The sequence below is a fragment of the Hoplias malabaricus genome, chromosome 3 (genome assembly GCF_029633855.1).
Source record: "Hoplias malabaricus isolate fHopMal1 chromosome 3, fHopMal1.hap1, whole genome shotgun sequence".
In the NCBI taxonomy this organism is placed as follows: Eukaryota; Metazoa; Chordata; class Actinopteri; order Characiformes; family Erythrinidae; genus Hoplias; species Hoplias malabaricus.
The window spans coordinates 58,389,553-58,412,920 of NC_089802.1; the positions used below are offsets into that span (position 1 = coordinate 58,389,553).

General features: G+C 38.2%; 1 protein-coding gene across 4 annotated transcripts in view; it reads right to left on the bottom strand.

Annotated features, from left to right (window-relative positions):
- Positions 1-14,974: 14,974 nt before the first annotated feature.
- The window catches only part of wwc3 (WWC family member 3), a 57,173-nt gene continuing 48,779 nt past the window's right edge, over positions 14,975-23,368 (bottom strand). Inside the window, exons 12-23 of one of the 4 annotated variants that reach the window (XM_066665645.1) lie at positions 22,030-22,150; positions 21,663-21,743; positions 21,069-21,155; positions 20,731-20,926; positions 20,031-20,243; positions 19,810-19,910; positions 19,491-19,638; positions 17,953-18,102; positions 17,729-17,821; positions 16,886-17,116; positions 16,529-16,656; positions 14,975-15,829 (exon numbers count right to left, since the gene is read on the bottom strand). In XM_066665645.1, the coding sequence (XP_066521742.1) occupies positions 15,763-15,829; positions 16,529-16,656; positions 16,886-17,116; positions 17,729-17,821; positions 17,953-18,102; positions 19,491-19,638; positions 19,810-19,910; positions 20,031-20,243; positions 20,731-20,926; positions 21,069-21,155; positions 21,663-21,743; positions 22,030-22,150 (1,616 nt within the window). In that variant the 3' untranslated portion in view covers positions 14,975-15,762. Of the gene's footprint in view, positions 15,830-16,528; positions 16,657-16,885; positions 17,117-17,728; positions 17,822-17,952; positions 18,103-19,490; positions 19,639-19,809; positions 19,911-20,030; positions 20,244-20,730; positions 20,927-21,068; positions 21,156-21,662; positions 21,747-22,029; positions 22,151-23,368 lie in introns of all 4 variants that reach the window. The other 3 variants (XM_066665647.1, XM_066665646.1, XM_066665644.1) reach the window with 3 other exon arrangements.

A 23,368-nucleotide genomic window follows, 5' to 3' on the forward strand; every position in this document is an offset into this window, starting at 1 on the left:
AAAAGCAAGAATTGAGGATAAACTTACCTTAGTGAGGTCAGGTCAGTGACATTGGATGACATGGAGGCACCTTAAAAAACTTTAATTCTGTAGTTAGACTCTGTGCCTACAAACATTTTTGGACATATAATGTAGGACTGAGTAATTGAACGATGTTGAAAATTATTTTCAATTACAATTTTGGGGCAGCACAATGGCACAACAGGTGTCACTGCCAGCTCCAGCGTCTCAGGTCCTGGGTTTGATCCTTGCCTTGGGTCGCTGTCTGTGAGGAGTTTGATGTATCTTCCTCCTGTTTGCATGGGTTTCCTCTGGGTGCTCCAATTTCCTTCCACAGCCCAAAAACACACGTTAGTAGATGGACTGGCAGTGTGAAATTGTATGTGAGTGATGGGATAAGTGAGTGATGCCCTGTGATGGACTGGTTCCCTGTCCAGTTTATTTACCTTCCTTAGGCCCAGTGATTCTCTGCATGCTCCAGACCAACATGACCCTGATCAGAAGGAGTTAGTTACAGAAAAATCAATGAGTAGATATTTTAACTTCCAACAATTATGAAAGCAAGATAACTGAGGTAAAACCATAAATTTGCTGCATTCCATTTTGCAGTCATGCTTGTGTTTTGTCAAGTGTTTCTAAAGTGTATAATGACAGAGGGAGGGCCAACCTTTAATTTCCTTGGACTAAGTTACTGAGAGGTATATGCTGAAATATAGTTTACCAAAATATATAATATATTAATCAGTAAATTTTTATTTGCTTTTGTTTTTAAACCAAATTTAGGTTTAATGATGCCTCCAAAGTCATTCCGTAATTATGTTAAATAATCACATGACCATAATACTAACCTAAATAATCATGAAGATTTTACCAGCCATAATATACTGTATTTTGTTTCTGCTAAGTATTGCTCCTGGTGGATTGGGCAGTGACTATTAGTGCTGGCGTTGGTGCTGAGGGTAAGGTTTGTGCTGCTGTAATAACTGTTTAAGGCTTTCTCATGGCACACTCAGCACTCTCGCTCCAACAGCAGGACACTCATGCAGCTAATGGGCTCCAAATGAGAGACTTTTCTTAAGCAAGCACAGCAGCTAACACGACCCCAAATGCCTTCCTTTCACTAGACAACACACTGACTTTGTATTAGCATATGCCTCATTTCCTTAGCACAGCTGTCACTCTCAGTGTCTCTAAGGGCAGAAAGCTTTACTGCCAAATCACACTGGCAAAAGAATACAGAAAATTGTTTGTGGAGCTCTGCTTCCGACTCATACATTTTATGCACTGGTAAAATTGGCTGTTGTGAAAAACCTTTTCCTTCTGCTCCGTTCCTCTGATTGAGCCATGACGGGTCAAAAATGTTTGCATGTGATGATGTGTTTATTCCTTTGGCTGATCAGATATGGATGAAGGGATTTTATATACTGTACATGGGTTACTTTGGAGCTATTTTAAGCTGGTTTCATATCCTTCTGCTTCATGAAATATGTTGGCAGGTATCAGCAGTGCTGATGCCAAAGCCTGAGAAAGAGATTTATTTTCAGGATATTTTGCCACTGAAATTAGCCCACCAATATGACAAAGGTATGAGTCTTATTTTCAGTTTAGAATTACCGTAAATAATGTTAAAACAGCCTGTATATCAGTAGCATGCATATTATGAGTTATGTTGAATAAAAACAAAGAGGAGGCTTTAAATGTTATCACTGACTTGTTTATACATTAGTTTTATTAGCTTTTACAGCTAAGCAAAAATATTTCCAGCTTTGATTTAGTACTTAAACAGTACAAAAAATGAATAGAGGACTACAAAATAAATGTAAGTGCAAAACCAACAAGAGTCATAGCTTGAATATTTCATGGTTTTTAGACATCCACTCTTTTAATTGTTTTAAAAAAAATTCCACTTTTGGTAACTCTAGTCTCTTTCCCTTATTCTAAAAAAAATAACTTCTATTTAAAGTCTGTTTTGAATGGAAAGGAATCAATGGTTCAGTGGCTGTGCTGTTTGACAGTGAAGATACTGAGAAAAACATTTTCTGCAATCCATCCAGTATTCGGTTTTAAAAAATGTTCCACAAATAAACTGATATTATTTGAATGTGGCCATCCTGATCAGCCTGTAGTGACATTATGGCACCTACAAGCTCTTTCCCACACTCTGCCCAATGGGCCAGTCTTTACGGAGATTAGCAGGCCACTCACATTCTGTACAGTCCTCCTTTGGGCACTTTTGGCTGCCTCAGACATTTCTTCTGGAGTGGCCAGTGACAGGCAAGTTGTTTCACCCTGCCTGAGAAGGAAATAAACACCAGGGAGAATGAAAGGACGTTTCCGTTTCTGTTTTCTTCTAGTGGCCTCCATCCAATCTTTTTGTTCGCTAGCACCTGACCACTACCAGCCCCCCACCACCCACCCCCCCAAAAAAAGCTGTTACTAAAAGAAAAGCTGCCTTTCTCCAACCCTCCCCCATCCTGTGCCCTCGTAAGAATTGTAGGAAATGGTTGTGGCAGATCTATTTTGATAAAATGCATAGTTCAAGATGTGTGCTTAAAATGGAAGGTAAGAATTGAGTCTCTGAATTGTTATAGACAGGACACAAACAGCAGATTTTAGCTTAAGCACAGAAAAGTTTCTCTGTTTTTCTGAACTATGTTTGCTTCATTCGCAGTTTGAACTATGTTTTAAAGAAATCTTTTCAGTCTGAATAGACTAATAGTTATCAGTCAGCTGTATATGGTTCTGATGTTGTTAAAGATATTTCTTACATTATGTCTGACATTGTGAGCTTGATTTTGCTCTCCTAGGCTTTCAGACAGGAAGCTCCTGGTGCCATTTTTGTTTAACACGCCCCTGAAAAACAAATCACAACACCCTGTAAACAAAGACTGCTTTGTTGTGCTCTGATGGGCTAGCATGACTGGCCTTGTAAATCACTAAAAAATAATCATGTTTTGTCTGACCCACATATCTGACATTGATATATCGTGTCTCTCCCCTTTCTGGCTTATGTTAGATTTTGGAGGTTTTACATTTTGATCTGGCTTACAGATTAAACCTTCCATTGTCTGACCTAAAACCTCCAACAGACTGATCTGGCATTCTAAATTCACATTAAGTGGCTGGACAGACATTATCATGGCAGACCAGGTTTTCATACATTATATTACCATTGGATTATGTTCTCTCTCTTTCTCTGTGTGTGTGTGTGTGTGTGTGTGTGTGTGTGTGTGAGTGAGTGAGTGAGTGAGTGAGTGAGTGAGTGAGAGAGAGAGAGAGAGAGAGAGAGAGTGAGAGAGAGAGTGAGAGTGTGTGTATGTGTGTGTGAGAGAGAGAGAGAGAAAATGAGAATTAATCTTGGCGCAGTGGCCACCCAGTGTCTTTCGCAGTCAGTGATTCTCTTTTACACTGCAAGCATCATTTCAGCATGGAGACTCTTATTCATAACTGTGAAAATTACTGACTTTTAAACAGTGAAAGTTTAATTCCTTTGACTTTCATGCAGCATAAAATATCAATATTTGATTTAACTCAATTCAAATGAATTAAGTTTTTCTCTCTTGGACCATACCCTGCATGCTTGTTATTGCAACCCCCCGCAAGATGTGTATTAAGTCCCAGCATATTGCATTCACATACAGTCTTCCTTAGGAAGAATCCAGAAAGATTAATCTCTAAGATAGTGACCCAACCCCCAACCCTTAAAAAGATCCAGTACCCTGCCCCCTTCCCCAGGCCCATCCACACCATGCAGACAGATGTGTTTATGCAGCTGGGTCTCCTCTCTTTTGCAGAACCCTCCCTATATCCGAATTCCCATAAACAGTCTTTGGAAATATAGTACAAATATATGATACAGCTGCTGTGACTTTAGAACACAATGGCATGATCTTGGATAAGGTTTAGCTTAGTGTGACAAGTAAGGTGTGACAAGTAAGGTCAATAATATAGGTCTGAAAGGATGTTTAGATGTCAAGAAGACATTTATGAGAAAAGGAAATAAATGGAAAAAAAGAGAGAAAATCTGCAGAAGATGCTGTTTTTTAAGACCTATGAACTGGCCCCAGAGCGCAGACGTCAAACTCACTGAATTTGCGTGGGATTATTTGTTTAATCAGGAGCAGGAAATGCAAATAATTTCTAAAAACTGAACTTTGGAGCTGTATCCATGCAGACATCTTGAAAAAGTGAAAGTTAAGAAGAATGAAAGCGACAATAAGGGCACAATTTTTATGCTATATTTAGTTTTTAAAGTATTAAAAATATTGTATTATTTTTATTTTTTGCTGTTTTCTTCACTGGTCTTGATCAAATAAATGTTCAGATTCAGTTGTCCCCTTTAGACGCAGGGTTTTTGTCCAAGACAAAACCATACAACCATAACTGCTAAAATAGCAAGCAAAAAAAAAAAATAATAATAATAAAAAAAGCCTATGATAAACAAATGAGTGAATTTTGCAGTTTGGCTCTACATTACTATCTGGTGGTTAAGTTATTTTGCTCTAGCATTAAGGTGACATTCTCTGTTCTAAAACTAGTGTTTCATAAACAACACAACTGAAATCATATACAAAAATATATGTTTATCAAAGATATTTTGTGCTGTTCACTGATGTACATTGGCCTACTGCAATGTCATTGTCTCCACAAAAACAAATCTTTCTTAAAGACTCTTACGAAGCACACTAAAGAGTGAATTTAGATTCCTGCATAACTGGTGAAAAAAGAACCTCCCTTATTGTGGCTTGACCTCACATTTGAACTCACTACCCAGAATGCCCCAGTCCCAACCACGATGGCAGAAATGTGTTGTCTTATGGGTGTAGGGTTTGGCCGTCCCTTTGTTTTGACTCAGAGAAGCCTTGATTGCATGAATCTCATTACTGTAACTATCCAAACATACTTTCAGTTCATACCGCAAAGCCACTTGGAATATGATTTTATTATTGTCAGGATCATGATGAGATCTCTGAAACCTCTGGTTTTTATAGTGTTTTGAATGTTACAATGAAATGTAGCTGAGGTATAATGGATTTTGTTTACATTTATTACATTTACCAATTTATGTATTTTCTCCCCCTCATGTTAAATTTCCAATTAGCAGCTGGTAGAGGGATGGAGCAGGTAGTTGTAAGCAGCCTTTGACAGTTAATGGTTGTTGCTATTAAGTTAGCATTAGCTGCCAATCAGTCAAACCTGCCACTCACAGTCAGAGAATGGTCCAAAGGCAGCTGCCACTCATGAACTTAAACAGCAGATATTGGTTGTCTGGCAGTTACTGCTATCCGTCAAAGTCACTGGCTGTTCTGTGTTTTGCCAGCTGCTAAATAGAAACTGAAACTCTAAAAAGCTCGTAAAGCCAGCATCTATCATCAACACAGGAAAAGACATTGATAGGTATCAATTCCTCTCTATTTGATGTGCTCTTAGTCTAATATGATTAAGCATAAAATAATCAGCAGTCTACAAATTAGTAACCTACACAACATAATGTGAGTGTGTCCTGTCCAGCGATTGTTCAGGTCTTGAAGCCAGTGATTCTGGGTAAGCTTTAATAATTAAAATATACTTAAAATAGAAGAAGAAGAAGAAGACGAAGACGAAGAAGAATAAAAATAAAAAAATAATAAATATGAACAAAATTAAATAAAATCAAGAGAGAGAGAGTGAGAAGGATAATTTATTCATTATCTGTAACCGCTTATCCAGTTCAGGGTCGCGGTGGGTCCAGAGCCTACCTGGAATCATTGGGCACAAGGCAGGAACACACCCTGGAGGTGGCGAGAGAGAAGGTTAATTTTATATATATATATATATATATATATATAAAATTTATTTTTTTGCATTTGACCCATCTGTGGTAGTGAATACGCAAACACACACTAGTGAGCAATTCTTCACACACACTAGGAGCAGTGAACCCACACACAACCAGAGCAGGGGGCACCCAGGCAGCAACTTTGGGGGCTAGGTGCCTTGGAATTGAACCAGCAACCCTCTGGCCTCAAGCTCGCTTCTCTAACCTCAAGGCCACGGCATTAGCCGTGAGTTAGATAGACATATACTGCCATTAAGGGAATGATGGTACATAGACAGGATTTTCCTTTCATATGGGCAGATGAACAACTTCATTATTTCATCCATAATGCCTTATAAAAGCTTAAGTATTTTCTGATAGTAAAAGTGTGTTATTGGTTTGAAGAGTTGGGAAGGAGTACTGGCTACTAGATTTACAGCTCAGTAAACAAACGTGCTGACTCTGAGCTATATGGTAGAAGCTGATTACATTGGTGTGTTTGCCTCTTGGGATGCCCAGCTCTGTGGGACAGAGAAGGCAGAGAACAAAGGGGCAGGGATAGGCCACACGGTTCCCACACAATGATGTAATTAGTTTGAGAGAAAAGGCAAAACGGGTCCTCTGAGACTAGTTTCGAAACGTTTAATTAATAACTGCAATATACTATACCAGGGCACTATCAACTTCAAATATTTCCAGTACATGGTATATGTATATTTTTATAAATAGTGACAGTTATATACAGTAGGTGAGGTGCCCACTGTGCAGTTATAGTCCACATCCACATGAAACTTTTTCCCCCCATTTCATCATTTCCCCAAATATTTTAATTTGGGGCTATCATGATTTTCTCTAAAACAATACCAGGCTCCTGTCTGTGTGAAAAGAGAGATAATTATTACCCAAAGCTAAACAAAAATTAAATCACTGGTAAAATCTGACAAAATCATATAAAAAAAGTTTGCAGCATGTGGCTTAAGAAACAATGAAAAAGATAAGCCTTTTTTTAAACTGTGCATACCTCTCTTGGCTTGACACCTGGCTATGGTTTTATTGAAGGGTAGGACTTCTTTGTAAAACGCGCCTTACATTATATCCAAATGCAAACAAATCCTCAAAGAAAATGTATAACATATATCATAAATATTTTCTAGAAGAGCCCTGTTTCTGCCCCTGTTTTGGACAAACAAATATTATATCCTTAGTTGGAGTATAAAATAAATGTAAAATAATTGCGGAAACCAGCAAGCAAAAATAAATAAATAAAATAAATTTAAAAAATAAAATAAAATAAAATTAAGTAATAAAAAAACACCACAGCTTTACCTGCAGCCTGGATTCCAAGGCCAAATATATGCACACTGCCTGACTACAGCTGGAGGTGTCCATGAGAGTGTGCTGTTTTCTACTTGTTTTCTTATTTTCTTTCTGTGTTTAACAATACAAGCTTCTCTGCCATCCAACTAACTCACTAGCTCACATGCTCGCTAACAGTTTGTGTGTAGTGCCAGGTGAGCAAGCAAAGCAATTTGAAACAAAGAAAGTGACTGGATGGTTTCTTACAGTCCAGGTGCCACCATTGATAAATTCTCTGATAATAAAAAATAATAATAATTTACTGATTGCTATCTGGATATAAAAATATATTAAAATTTGAACAAAAATATTTCTAAAATAAATGACCTTTCCATTTCAGAAAATCTATAGACATGGAAGTGTGAATTTTTAGAAAGTGAAAATTCATTTTCATCAACATCCATGCCTTTTCAATATAATTATACTTTAAAGCTTGTAAACAAACACATGATAGTAAATATGCATAATTTATATAATAATATTATTGTTTATCTAATTCTATACAAAGTAAACCCAGCTTCAGGTCCTGGGCTATTGAGTCTAGTCTGAATAGCCCTTGATCAGCACTGTTTATATTCACTTAGCTAGAAACAAATAAGCTTTGTGCCCATAGTGTTAATGACCAGCCCAGTGGCACACTGACCACAGTGTGTTAGCCAGTGTTCCCATACAACAGATCCCAGAGCTTAGATGCCCTCAGCGTTTCCTCATGAAAGACCACAGACAGATCAAAGACCCGAGCATGTCTGTCACATTCTTGACCTGAATTTCAGTGGAAATAATAAGAGAGATGGGCTGGGGACAGGGTGGATTTATGGGAGGACACTTTTTTGAAGTGTTGGCAGAACTGAAATTGTTTGGTATCAGTTGACCTTGATCTCAGAGCAATCACAGGATGTCTAGAAAATAATCATGAAAACTGACATACGGATTTTGCTGTACATGGTACAGTCTTAATTCCATTTAGCCAAATCTTTTTTTTTTTTTTTTACTTAATTTACAAGCAACACAAAAAGATTCAAAAGGCAAGCTGTCCCCAAATTTTGTCATGCAGAATGTTTACACTTGTGAGTGTGGAGCTAAATCAACAGCAGCTTTGAGTTGTGCAGCCTCAGAGAGTGTTTCATCAGTAAAGTTGGAAAGGGAAGTCACTTGTCTTCCTTAATGCTGCTCTCAGAGGTTTATGACAGTGCTACCGGCAAAGAGTGAAAACACTGGTGCTCACAGAGGGTAGAGGGTAGAGGGGGAGAGAGAGAGAGAGAGATTTAGGAAAGACTAATCTGTTCTATGTGACAGTGAATGTTACTATCAGCTCCTGTTTGTAACCCTTAGTGGTTTTCAGTGAAAGAAGGGGTGATTACAGAATACTTCCCCATCCTTCAGTGAGAATATCTATTCATTCCAGAGTGCACACACAGTAGCTTTAGTGGTTCCACCGCAATGCTCCTGAGACAGAACTCTGAGGGATTTCTGAGAACAGAATCTGTTTTTTGTTTCTGACACCATCTGACATTTGACCCAGATGCATGATTCCCAAAGCCAACCCAAGGAAATGACCGAAGCTAGAGCTGCAGGCACTGTTGACTCATGCTAATGCTTTATGATCAGTGCAGGATTTTGTGACAACATCAGCCCAAATCTTTCTCTCACTCTCAATTACTTACAGAGGCCAGCTATGTTTTCCAGGGAAGGGCAAGATATTTCCAGGTAATTACCAAAGAAAAAATAAGGAGTGATATTACAATGCCCTGGGTTTTCAAAAAGTTATTAGCATTTCTTCATTGTTTAAAATAACCTTGTAACATTATTTTATGTAATGATTCTGAATTTACTGACCACATTAATAGAACACCAATCTTGGTGTTTATCCAGTATTTATCCTCATTGTTGATTTTATTAGTAGAATTTGACAGCCTACACTTTATATATGTATAATTCTGTATTTAAATTTGTTTTGGGTTCAACACTCCTTATGCAAATGAATGATTTCTTGTCTCCTAAAATGTACATGTACGCAATTTCGACCAATATTTAAAAAGAGGAAGATATGGGTATGACTTGGCAAAACACTGTCTTGTGGACCAGAGAAAATGGACAGTGAGTGTGTAGGTGCACTGAGGAATGTAGAAATTGGATCATGCATATATAGAACAGTTAGAAATAGATAAACAATACTTTACTACTCACATATTCCAGGCATCCATGCAACACTGGAGACAGAACCATCTAGAAAAGTCCTCCCCAATGACTGAAAACAGTTTCAATCCCCCTGCTCCTTTTTTTGTCCTTTCTCTCCTGCTTCGGACGGTCTAGCAGCTCCCCAATCACTTCCAGATGACTCAGGCCTGACCTTGGAAGATAAATTAAATCAGATACGCATGTTTATTTTTATGATTGTTGTGATACCAAGAAGGTATTTCCTGGGAGGTGAGTAGTCTGGCAAGAATATGTTTGTGTGGGAAGAGATAGCAGCCATTTTCCAGATGGATGGAGTCTCCCTGGATGGTTTGGGTTAGAAACAGGTGGCGGGAGGCTCAGTACACTATGACTATCAATAGGACTTTGTTCCTAAATTACAAGAAGTGATTAATTTTAAACAGCACCTGTGCAATGCATCACTCACCTTAGTAAATTTTATTAGTTCCAATAAACGGCCTGGATCTAAGTGCGAAAGTGATGTTTAAGTCAAAAAAATATAATTTCACAAGACATTCACAGTAGCCGGATCAGCAAAGGGATTTTTTTTTTTTTTTTTTTTTTTTTTGTGTTTGGGGTTTAATTTTTGCTACAAGGCTACCTTAGAAATATTGGAAGTGTATATTAGCATAGTGCTTCACCCACTTTCATCAATGTTAAATAAACTCAAATAAACATGCTTATATCATAATGGGGAAAAAAAATAATGGAAAAAAGTAATGGAATATTCAAGGCTGAAAAGGTAGAACAGCTAAGTGAATCATTAACATTACCCTCATGGCTTTAGTGCAAAACTAAAGTAGAAATTGGGTTTCCTAGTCTTTTAATGGAAAATGGGACAATAAAGCTCCAGAGAATATAACACTATGTCTGTAAACAGACACATTCACAATCTATGTAGCAATGGTTACAATCTTCATTTTGGCTGAAGTTCGCCTTTAAAAAAAGAGAGCAAGAGATGCCAAATTTCCCAGTTCCTGATGGTGCCTGGTGCATGGACACTGTAGAAGTGAGGAGGAGGTCTGTGAGTAGAAGCTGAAGGCCAGTCTCAAAAACATAATTCTTACTTCAGTGTTAAGCATACCTCTGGGTTCCAAAATGGCACTTAGAAAAAATTGCTATAGATTAAGTGTAAAAACGGTGCCTGGTGTATAATTTCATTGTCACTAGACAGTAATACTTCACAGGTTATAGACTGCTATGTCCCGAGTTTATGAAAGTTTCAATATTTCCTCCTGTTTGCCTTATCTCAGTGCCTATTGAGAGAGAGTAAAGATCACAAAGATCAGTGATGTTTCATATTTATATGGAAATAAAGAATTTTGCTTTGAAAACCATTGAAACTGTAGCATTATTTAACCGTTTCATGTCACTCTTTTACAAACTAGTGGAAACTTGTATTAGGTATAACTCATTTCTGGGTATGTCTTCATCAGTTTTATAAAATTACTGTCTAAATGGAGGCTATGTGAAAATGGATCGGCTAAAATATTAAATTGATTTTTGTCGGCTCTTGTACTCCACTTTGAAGAGCCCATGTTTGCCAGAGAAACCGTGTAAGTTCACACTTGAATGAAGTGCATACGCATAACGCATAGTGTACTTTCAACCTATGGAACACAGATTTTTCCAAATCAGTTTCCTTTTTTAAATATTCTATCAATTCATTATTTAAACTCAACTTTTTAAAGACAATCATTTTTAAAAAGGAAAATATGTTCTTTGGCAATAATCCATCAGCTCAAAATTACAGTACTTCAGTCTGATTCTTTATCTCTGCATGAGCATGTCATGGAAAGATAATATATGAAAAAATAAAAAAAAATAAAGATTTAGACAGAAGGTTGGATTACGATCACTTTCACCTGCTGTGTGAATGCAGATTTAGTGTACCTCTAGAACATAATAACTTAACAATGTCAATTTAATTATGTACTCAGTCTACTCCATTTTAAGTTTTTGCAAACACCAGTAAATTCCTTTGGCCAAAATAAGTCTTTGACAATTACATTTTCAAAAACAAATGTAGTTTCTTCATTGATGGCTATATTGTTACTTTAATTTGCCACAGCAGACCTTGATACATATTCTACAGCTGTAGGTTTACACAAATTTCCCTTTTTATAGATTCTGCAATGTCTGAAAATGAATGTTTGGGTTTATCAGCTAATGGTATAATTGTATAAGAGTAAAAATCTCATCCAAGGCTCTGAAATTTTCTAATGAATAAGTGAATACCTTTGTCAGTGTCAAGGCCCTGAGCAGTGCTCAAGCAAAACCATAACCCATTATTAGGGAAATGATGACTTGAATTCCAGAATTAAACCAAATATATTGCATAAAACGATCAATATCATGTGGCTTAGATCTTTAGGCCAAGTTTAATGTGGAGTGGCAGCAATAGTGCTTTGCTGACTAGGAAAAAGTTAATTCCATTGGTTTTAGCCAGCCATCCTCATAGCTGTGGTTAGAAATATGCATTGAAAACCTGCCACAGACAGAAGTGATAATCCAGATTATTAAAATCCACTTAAAAGAGGAAAGAAAAACAGTAGTAATTTTTATTGCAATGAAATGGCAATTATCTCAGCAAATATATTATATTAACGAGATCAGGCGAGCCTTGTTTGGACTGTCACCAGATGCATGATGTTCATAATACAGGACGTGCTGTACACCCACAGAACAAATGCATGAAGAAAGGTATAGCTAGCTCTCAAGCTAAATTACAAAAACAGACAGAAATTACAACGTCAAAACATTGTATCAGACTCCAAGATTCAGCTTTTACTCACACAAACCCTCTCAAATGTCTAAGTTACAGTTAGGCCTATTTGTCCAAAACTACGGTTCCCTAGGTGATGGCATGCTTATTGTGCTAATTGTGTGAGACTAACTGTGAAGACTGATTCATTAATGTTAGCAAAACACAGCATTCACTTTTACTTAACTTTATTCTTTCATGAGTTATTTACAAGTTTCTGACCACTTATAAAATGTGTTCAAAGTACTGCCCATTGTGTTGGATTGTCAACGCACCCCTCTTCTCCCACTCTTCACACACTGATAGCAACACCGCAGGAGAAATGCTAGCACAGCCTTCCAGTATCCGTAGTTTCAGGCACACATCTCGTATCTTCACAGCATAGACAATTGCCTTTAGATGACCCCAAAGGTAAAAGTCTAAGGGGATCAGATCGGGAGACCTTAGGAGCATTCAACTGGCCCACGACGAACAATCCACTTTCCAGGAAACTGTTAATCTAGGAATATCTACCTCTCAAACTCATGCAGTCTTGCCACTGCAAGGGATTTTGAGCAGCATAGCATCTTTAGTTTCTGTGATGAGCTCAGAATGAAATGGACCTTTTAGGTACTGCCTCCTTACTGAAACCCCAAATCATCATCATCTCATTGAGATGCCTCAAAGGAACATCAGAGTTAATACAATATGTGAGGCTTGGAGGCTACGTCTCTTGGAGCTTAAATGCAGCACTTATGATTGTAATAAAAAAAAAGAGTTTTGTTTTTTTTTAATTCAGACATTATTTCATCATTTGCTAGCTCTCAGGTATCTTTGTGGATAACTGAAACAGTGTGTGAAACTTACAGACAAGTTAAGCTTCAGCCACATACAAACAAGTTTTTTCCCCCTCAAGCATACTGCTCTACCTTAAAAGACGTGGAGCTCCTGAAGGTAAAGAAACCAGAGAGAACTACTGTTTCCTACAGTCATAGACATCCCCTTAAATTTTCCCAGAAAGGTCTCACAAGGTGAACAGACCTGAGTGTGCAGACAAAGAAAACGTCGGTAGACCACCATGAATGGTCAGTCAGTGACACAGTAATGTTGCTTTCAAATAAAAGTTAGACAGTTATTTTGTCTGAGGAGGGACTTGTTCACACAAGCAAGTTTATATGATAGTGTTTAATGAGGGTGTTGAAATCAGTATTGTAGTTTATTAGCATCTGTATTGGTACATTTTATCGGTGGTGTTGAAACAGAAGAAGCTGTAAGTTTAACGGTACATGTGTAACATTTATCATATATTTGTATTATTTTTTCTGATTGCTTCATTGTTGGACTGTTTGTCATTTTCCAGTTCTATGGTGAAAACACTAGTGATATCACAACTCAGGCCAGTTTATGTTGCACTGAAAACTCTGAAAACTTGACTTCATCCTGTGATTCTAAGGGATGTTTGTGTGGCGTTTCCTGGTGGGAAACTTGGTATTTAGTTGCAAAGCATGGAACTGGATTGTAACTCATGCAATCACTAACATACACACATTTAGGAAATGCACAACAAGGGGATGCTATATAATGTTTTCATTGAAGTAACTGGGTCCTTGCTGAATAAAATCAACTGAGCAGCTGTGAGTTCACCAGCCATGAACAAAGCAGAGGGCAGGCGATGGTAAAAGAAAAATGGGTAATGGAGGAAGAGAGAGAGAGATTTAAATCCAGAATGTGAGGAAATGTGTGATGAGAAAAAAGCGAGAGCCAGTGAGAGAAAAACTGGTGAAAGTCAGGGTGGTAAAAGAGTTAAAGATACAGCAGATGATCAATGGACCCATTGATCAGCTTCTGCTGACTTGCAGTTAAATCTCTCAGTGCAGTGCATGATGTTGAACAGCACTCCATGGAGAAGGCCAGCAAGGCTGGATTCACAGGGCACATCCAGTCTTCTGTAAAACAAATACATGATATTTTCTAAAAAAAATAATAATAATAATAATAATAATAAATGTATAAAATAAATTAATAAATAAATAAAAATCACCCTCTATTAACCTCTCAGAAAACCATTTCTCAGCTTTTCCAGTCTCAGTGGGACAGGCCATAAACAATAGCTTTACAATTACAGTAGCACTGGAGGTCGTGTTTTACGCTCGTAATTCTGTGCGGTTAAGGATCGTGGAAACCTAGAGTGTAGATATTTACCATTTAAAAAGGGTCAGTTTAGTGCTCTGCCATCTCAGAGGAAAAACACCCCATGCAATTTGATAATTACATTTAATGTGTGGTTTTTCTTGATAAGCTGCCAAACTTTGCCATGGAAATTTCCTTAATGAGGGAGGTTTAAGTCTTTATGCTTCAGCAGCTTTTAAGATTATTAATGATTACAGCAGCAATTTTCCTGCCTGTTTTCAAACTCAAACAAGCCCAGTTTTCATCTTTTTGGGGCTAGATATAACACAATCAGCTTGCTGGAATGCAGGGTAAATTACCAACCCTGTTATGTCTGTTTATATATATATATATATATATACACACACACACACACACACACACACACACACACACAAAATCTGACTTAACTGTAGATTACATATACACAATTTAAACTCAATATCACTTTGTATCTATCTGAAGGACAGAGGCCACCCCTTCACACTTCCTGGTCATGATCAAAGTAGAAACACAAACGGACATGTACAGTGAAGACAGTGCCCTCTTCTGCCCAGAGACAACAACAGCAGCAATAAAAATACACTGACTTAACGAATTAATGATCATAAGCCATTATTGGCACTCTTAAAACTCATTCATAATGAGCAAAGATATCTGTATCTTAAAAAAAAACTGTGTTGCAAATGATCACAAAACAATTTGCACTTTTACAGTTTAATGGTTTTATCTTTACAAAAGAGGTAACACTGCAGATGTTCCTACAGACGCCATTAAAAAAAAATCTGAAAACAGTGTTTCATATAGTCATCTATATATTGAAAATACAAGTAATAATTAATATTAATAATTTTAATATAACAATGGCACAAATGACAATGACAACTGTAATAAAAGTGAATCAAAAAGTGACATTTTAAAGTAAATAACATTAAAGAATCAGGTAACAGAAACAAAATCAGCTGAAAATTCCATTCTACTGTACGTTCAACACTTACAGTAAGTGCTATTTGTTTTAAGCTTTATAAAATACATCAAGCAGGAAGCATTTTTATTTCCTTCAAGGAAAAGTACTATAAAATAAGTTACAGTACAGTGAATTTGTCTAAACTGACTTTGTTCCCGTCTTCCAGCCTTATGTAAGCACAAACAATGAAATTTCAGAAGTACATTGTACAGGAGTAAAAAGATAATTTGTTCTCTTAAAAAAACAACCGTTTTCCCCTTTTCAACATTCAGGGAAAATCAGCCAGGATGTCAATAATTACATAAAATATTGGTGTACGTGTGCATTAGTAAAACCACACACATACACATACAGGCACGCACACGCTCGTTCCCACACACACACACACAAACTTTGTACAGCTTTCCGCATATTAATATCTTTATTTTTGTTCTGTGTGCTGTAATAACTGCATGATTGTTCTAATTACTTCATGGGTTGGATATAAAAAAGACAAATACTTCATATCTGGTAGTATGGCGTCCAGGAGGGAAGTCACACATCGTCGGCTGGCAGAGAAGGGATGTTGAATCTTGGTCTTGTGAAGAAAGCCATCTTTTCTCTGTTACAGTAAACAGTCAGGGGTTAGCCCATGAGTAATCTTCAATTAGACGAGTTAAAGCCGTAGCAGGAGATTATGTAGAAACCAGTGACTGTAAGCCAGTTTTTGAAAACAATCCAGCCAAGAGTGTCCCACCCTGAATATTCAGCCCTTGTTCCAAATGCACGCATCTAAAACCAGAAGGTGCACGTGGCTTGATATGTCACTCAGAGAGAGGACAACACCATCCACCTCCCTCAGGCCTATATGACAATATATAAGAAAACTCCCTACAGCTACACCAATGATCACTCTGATTTGCCCTTTGGTTTAATCCAGTCTTTTTTGTTTGAAAGCCCTTTCCTTCCACGCTTATCTTTTTTTTTAATCAGTGCAAGTGGCTTCACTCCTCTGACATTGTTAAAGCATACAGCATGTATGCATGGGGGCAGAGGCATGCAGTAGACAGACAGCAGACATTTACTGATTGCTATCAGGATGTAAAGACTATTTAAAGGAATGTAACAAAATTACCTACTCCAGGTTTAATCACATCACTCTAGTCACAGGACACAATTAAAACACCATCAAATGAAATGTTTAAAATGAATGATTTCACTGAACATGATAAAGAACTTCATTAAAAGATGTGAATATTCTGCTGCGATATACAGCCATTCCATTATATCTTACTGTAAGCTGATAAGAGCTGCTTCCTACCTGAAGGTTTGCACTGGGAGTGGCTCTTTGTGGCTCTGGCCTCTCATCTGCAGGACTTCTTTAGAGGCCTTCCTCAACCTTCTCTCAGCAGCTTCCTCCTGCCTCTGCTCCTGTCTGCTCTGCTTAGCCTGAGAGATTTTTATATAATAATAATTAAAAAAAAAACAAAAAAAAACAAAAAAAAAAAAAAAAACATCACATGTGGAAATAAGTCTTAAAATGTTTTAGTGCACAGTGCTCATTTTTTCAGGATTACCTGACTTTATTAATCATGTACTATATGTCCAGCATCAAGTTACGAAAAAGAAAAATTAACCATGAACTTCATAATTAAGTCCAAGTCACTGAGTCAAGTACCTGTCTCTGGGCCTCACGCAGGATGTTACGGAGGCGCTCATCCCTAAGAGCCCAGTGGGGCACTTCTGAGGGCCCGCGGGGGGCCGGCTCCTCCAGACGTAACTTCAGCTCCCGCAGTGCGGTGAGCTCCTCACTCAGCTGCCTCTGCCGTGTCCGGCATGCCTGGAGGTCCAGCTCCAGATCCAAAGAGGTACGAGTCGGCTGCTCAGCCAAAGAGGAACGGTGAGGCTGCTTCATGTGGAACACACAAACAGTGTAAAAAAATACGCAAATTTCTTAAAGAAAAATATGTCAATAGGGAGTTTTCGCTTTTTTGCTACTTTTTTAGGAAGACTTACAGATGGAAAATGTTTGTGAAGACTTGATTACATTCAGCCAAACTAACTTTAGTGAGGTCAGGTAGCAGTGCGGCAGCAAGTAATATAAATGAGGCCGGTAACCCATAGTAATATCCCTGTGTGAGAGTTCATGCCTGCATACTCTCTCTTCCTGCCTGTTCCAGAGTCAGAGCTAGATAATGAGGGAAGCACAACCACACGAGAGGCTGCTGACACTTTTTGTTGTCTGTGTAAAATGCACCTGGTGAGTAGCTCAAAAATATTCTTATCTAAAGCAGAAAACGTTTGGGAACCACTGGAATATGATGAATTAAAAAGCATGTACTGTATCATTTAACTGTGAAATACTTATGTAGCTTTAAAAATATCACAGCTTGACTCTATTTTGACTATTTTTGACCTGTAAGATAGAAACTAATACTCGAACATTTAATTAAAATAGAGATCATATGCACATTAACAGATACTAATGACTTGTATTATGATTGCAGTGTCAGTTGCAGACCTGTTTGTATCTCAGTGTTCTTCTCTCCAGAGTGTTTCTGATGAATGGTGACTTCTTTGGTAGAGTAGAGCTGTCACTGTCACTTCGGTACAGCTGTGAGAGATTGAGAGAGAGAGAGAGAGAGAGAGAGAGAGAGAGAGAGAGAGAGACAGAGAGAGATTGTTAGTTCCAGCAGCAGCTGACGCTGTATTGTGCACGTGTTGTTTAGAAAGAACACCACTCACTCTGCAGACATACTGGCTGCGGGCTCCAGGTGAGAAGGTGTGTGATCGTGCCAGTGTGCTGCTGCGCAGGAAAGGAGGGGCATGGCCCCAACGACCTGTACGCTCTTTAGGCTGCATCCGAATCAGCTCTGTGTTTGTTGCTTTGTCAACCTGAGGGCATTAGCAATCAATTATTAGTGCAAATTTAATGCCGAATTTTTTTTTTACCCAAATAAAGACGGGAAGATCAAACACATGAGGCACTTACCTCATTTTGTCATTGTCACAGTATCCTTTTTAAAAGTTATTTTTACCTGACAACAAGCATATTTTTAATATTGAACATGATGGTCAAAATGATTCAGCGTCACTGCCATCCATGTAATTTATCCGTCTGTGATGGATTTAAGCCGAAAGCAAATGTGAAACTGCATGGTACACTAGTAATTACAATAAATGCAGTTAATTTTAAAATTTAAATTCAGAAATGTCCCAGACTTTACCGGGGAGCTGTATGAATGAACGCAAACACCCGCGACTTTCCCGGACTTTACCCCAACATTACCCTCCAAGCCCCATAGTAAAGAGTCTTGCTGAAGTCAGAGTCAGCGCATGTGAGAATGGAGTGTTCTGGAAATGTTCTCCTGTAGTTTCTCCTGTAGCGCTGCATAGGTGCTGCTCCACCCATAAAGCACAAATTTCATTTCCTGCTGCACCTGATGCTGAAAATTTCCCACTCTCAATACTCCGGAGATTCTCTAGAGATTTTCCAGAGTTCATGTTTTAAAGAGGCATAACACTGCTAATAACTGTTAAAGCTACTTGAACCATATATCGACTGAATTCATCACAATACACCAAATGGTCTTCCACAACCACATCAAGTCAGTATGCTGGAGGCTGTTTAATTTAAAAAGTTAAATTGGGCAGAAGTTAACTCCGACAATCAATTTTAAAAGACTTATTAACTCATTGTCTGTAATCACTTATACATTTTAGGGTTGCAGTGGGTCCGGAGCCTAGCTGGAATCATTGGGCGAAAGGTGGGAGTACACCCTGGAGGGGGCGCCAGTCCTTCACAGGGAGAGAGACACTCACATCCACTTGTGGATCTATGGACACCTTTGAGTTGCCAGCCCACCTAACAACGTGTTTTTGGACCGTGGGAGGAAACCCACACTGGGAGAACTCCTCAAAGACCTGGAGACCAGGGCTCAAACCCACAACCCCAGGTTGCTTACTGCACCACTGTGCCGCTCAATTTTAAAACAAAAAAGTATAATTTTGTTAACAACATTCCGCTGGCTAATTGATTAGATGTGAACCATTAAAAAAATTAAGCAAATCTAATAAAAAAAAAAAAAAAAAAAAACAACACACACACACACTAATCCTTCCCCGCAATTCCTTTAAATGCTTTTCAACTGCCCCCAAAAATTTGCCAGCATTCACTTTCACTATAAGATGCACCTAAGACATTATAATATATATTAGCTTATTATGAATTATATGCACATACACCCATCCTAAGTGGAAACTGAAGATATTAAATCAGTTACCTTTAAAACAAGTGATCTGTCTGTGTGGGGGACACAGCGTCCACTGGCTGTTATACAGATGCCCTCACCACAGAAGCCTTCGGGACAGTGAGGAACAAATGCTGTGCTATTACTGCAGCCGCTGTCCACAGACTCTGCCTGCCAACTCCTGCACACACCACAGAACAGTCTAAATCTATGGTTTGCAATGATATATCTAACCTTAAAGAGTATTTTAAATGTGTGGAGATATAAAAATCACATGCGAGACTTACAGGTGTGTCGTTGTGACATTTAAGATATTTACCCACACACAAATGGAGTGTTTGTACTTGAGTACCTCTCAGACACAGCTTCTCCCTGCTCTTCTTTCCTTTCCAGCTCCTCCTCGCTCAGATCCAAACCCCTCTTCATCTCCTCCAGCTGAGACCGCACCGATACCTACAGTGTGAGAGAGAATAATGTAGACACACAAAAAGAGAGGAACATATGGGTTAAAAAATATAAAGGAGATTGAGATACATTTCAGTAAATTACAAAAATAAAAATGTAGAATATTACGTCAGTTAGTTGTGTGATTGCCTGGGTTGTGCTGTGATCTATATCCTCCTCTTCCTCATCCATGCTATTGCTGGGCCGGCAGTAGCTGCTGGGCTCTGCCCGGTGGTTCTCTGTAGTACTGGGGGTCTGCTGCTGCAGCAGCTTTACACAGTGCCACTGGAACAGCATTTCTGTGCTGCCCACACATTCTGCCACTGCCACCTGTGTGGAGCCCTGACACACACATGAACATCAAATTTTATCTACCTCTGATACAATGCATCATACTCTCAACCAAGAGCAGAACAATGTAGATGATTAAAAAAAAAAGCTATATTGTGCTTTAATTTTTACTATTTTAATAAAATCATTGTCTGTAATTAAATACATGGTCCAAGTTTTACCATATTAATTTAGCCTGACAAATGGTTAACAATTTGAATTTTAATGCTGTAAACTAATTTTCTTTGAACAGTCTGAACAAACTGTAGGTTTGGTTTGAAGGCCAGTTTTTAACATGCTCTTGCTAATTCCATGATTAATCCCCTCATTCAAATACCACTTTTAAACAAAATTGGAAAAAATCTGATGGCTCTCTTGAAACTGCCACATCACAGCAAACACTCAGCTGATGTTTACAATTTCAGTAATATCAGTTACATCAGAGCTGGAGAATGACTTTGTGTTGTATACTCGGATGTTTGTGTGAACTAGGTCTCACCAGTGGCTCCTCATGGCCAAGGGATCCCACAGCACAGAGCTGTAAGTGCAGGATGTGGGAGCTGACAGCCCCTGCAGGCAGTGGGATCCGGAAGCCTTCATTAAAGCTGAGTGTTGAGCGAGGCTCTTGTGCTTTACAGCAGTAGTATGTGCACGGCCGGCTGGAGTCTATGGGCAGCACGTTCACCTTCACAAATCTGGGGCACAAATACACACCCAAACAGTCATTTAGGTGGGGCAGTGTTTACATGTTAGCCTGTGATTTAAAAAAATTATTAAAGCTATAATTTAAAACATGCTTGTGCATGTTTGTGTGAAAAGTGCAAACAAGTGACGTACACTTTGAAGCCATCTCTCACAGTGGCCTTGCTCAGATTTTTCATCTGAATCACATGCAGCAGTAGAGACAAGGAGGTTGAATCATACCTGCAGAAAGAAGTAGTGTGATCAGAAACACTCATTCTCCACAGACTCAATACTACAAAACATTTTACAGTGTTTAGGACTAGATATTGCTCTATACTCAACCAAGAGAATAAATGATAACGTGATACACAGATTATATTTTTTTCTCTAAACTACTAAGTTTTATTATTTATTTTTTTTAGGACTTCAACCACTATTCAGAGAATAAAAATAAACAATGTGTGTGTTCTGTTTCAAACTAGATTTCCTACAGGATGGGACTTAATTCATACTTGTTGCTCTGTGATGTCTAATGAGATCTAGATATGGAAGAATGTAAAAAAGAAAAGAGGGGAAAAAAGTGGGATAGATAGAAGAAAAAGAGACGGCAAGGCGAGGAAAAAAATGGAGCAGAAGAACTGAGTTATGAAGGGTGAAGAGGGGGAACAGAGGGAGAGAGGGAAAGAAAGGAAAGACAGAGAAAGGAAACAGGGAAAAAGCAAGAAAATAAAAAAGAAAAATCTTTACAGGAGTCCCAGCTGGATCTGAGGGTTTTCTAGGGCACTGATGGCATTCCGAGTGAACATCACCTCCTCAGCCTCCTCTGTCCTACTGAGAGGAACAATTCAAATTAATCATAAGACTGCCAATAGGAAAGAATTTACTGTTCCTATGCTTAAATCTTAAAAACAAATTTAACTTAATGAATAGTTTAATTAGTCATTATTACATGTGCTGTAATGATCAGAAACTGGGTACCGGTTCTGACTTTTATTTTTAAAAGTCACCAAAGCTTACGTTGCAAACCAGTAAAATTATGCTAACAGAATGCTGATGGTGGGTGAAAGTATGCAGAAGTGGGAGTAAGTTTTGAGAGTTAGTGCTCTGCTCTAACCTCCTGCTCCAGGCCTCAAACACACCGCTGTCTGTGGCTAACACGTCCTCACTCAGACCAGCAGACACACGGCGAGCCCTCCGTCCACTCCGGTTCACGCTGTTTGAGCGTAGTGTCACTCCTGAAATGTCCACAAAAAGAGAAAGAGAGGACACAATGCCATGAAGAGTATGGGGGAAGAGTGTGCGTGTGTGTGTGTGTGTGTGTGTGTGCGTGTGTGTAATTACAATTCTTTAAACTTTCATCCAGTCTTATCTTATAGTATCATATAGTATTCTCTTTGTATGAGTTTTGCTTTTTTATTTAATTAATTTTTACAGGCACCTGTTCTATAGGCAACTGTAAATTGATTTTCAAACTGGCATGTTAAAGCAGAAGAACACTAAGAATGTAGACATATGATCTATGATCATGCAATTTTTGATGGTTCCAGCTCAATGCTGTAGGTGTAATGCTCTATCTAAGGTAATGTCTAAGGCATATATTTGCTAAGGCAGTAATTTTGTATGGGAGGGAATATATGTGCAGTGTGTGAGAATGACTGTGAAAGTGTGATTAAATTTGACAGCAGTTGTTCCAATGTAAACAGGTCTGACCTTAGTGCTGGGTGATAAAATGATCTTGAGTTTTATTCGCAAATAATTTTTTCCTCGATAAAGATGATAAGCTCTGGATAATAGAAGTTAACAAAGCTCAGTTTCAATTCCGTTAGCACCGCCAGCAGAAGCAGCCTGATGTCACACACTGGTATGGTGACCCCCTGTACTCATAAAAAGTGGGTTTCTCTTGCACATAATGCATTTTCCTCCCATGAAATGTTTTCCTGTTACAGAAGAGCACTATATGCTTGTTCACTGTCCAAGGTGCTTCTTTTTTCACACAGAGTTTTTTTTGGATGTGATGCCATAGATTCTTAAATAAACTCTTGCAATAAACAAACTCCACCAAGTGCTGAACTGTAAGCCTTCTAATGTCTTAAGTGCTGAAAGTTTACAGTTCAGAGCATTTATTTATTTTATCTTTTCACTTAATCTTGTTTCTCTACCTTTAAATGCTTGAGGTTAGTTTTTCATAATTTGGGGTATTCAAAAGGATTTACATTGTTCTAGTGTTCCATTTCTAGTTCTCTTTCCTTGTGGTTTTGAGTAATGTGCATACAATTTTTGGCAGTATGACCCAGCTCTAATTGGGCCATATGAATTTTGGTGGGAAAAGCTTGAAAATGTAACCAATTACAGCAGTTTAAATTTTTGGTTAAAAGTTTGCAGTCACATTTCATTCATATGGGGGAATGTATGGAGCTAAATTAGGATCAAAAGGTTTGTTCATATTTGGGGGA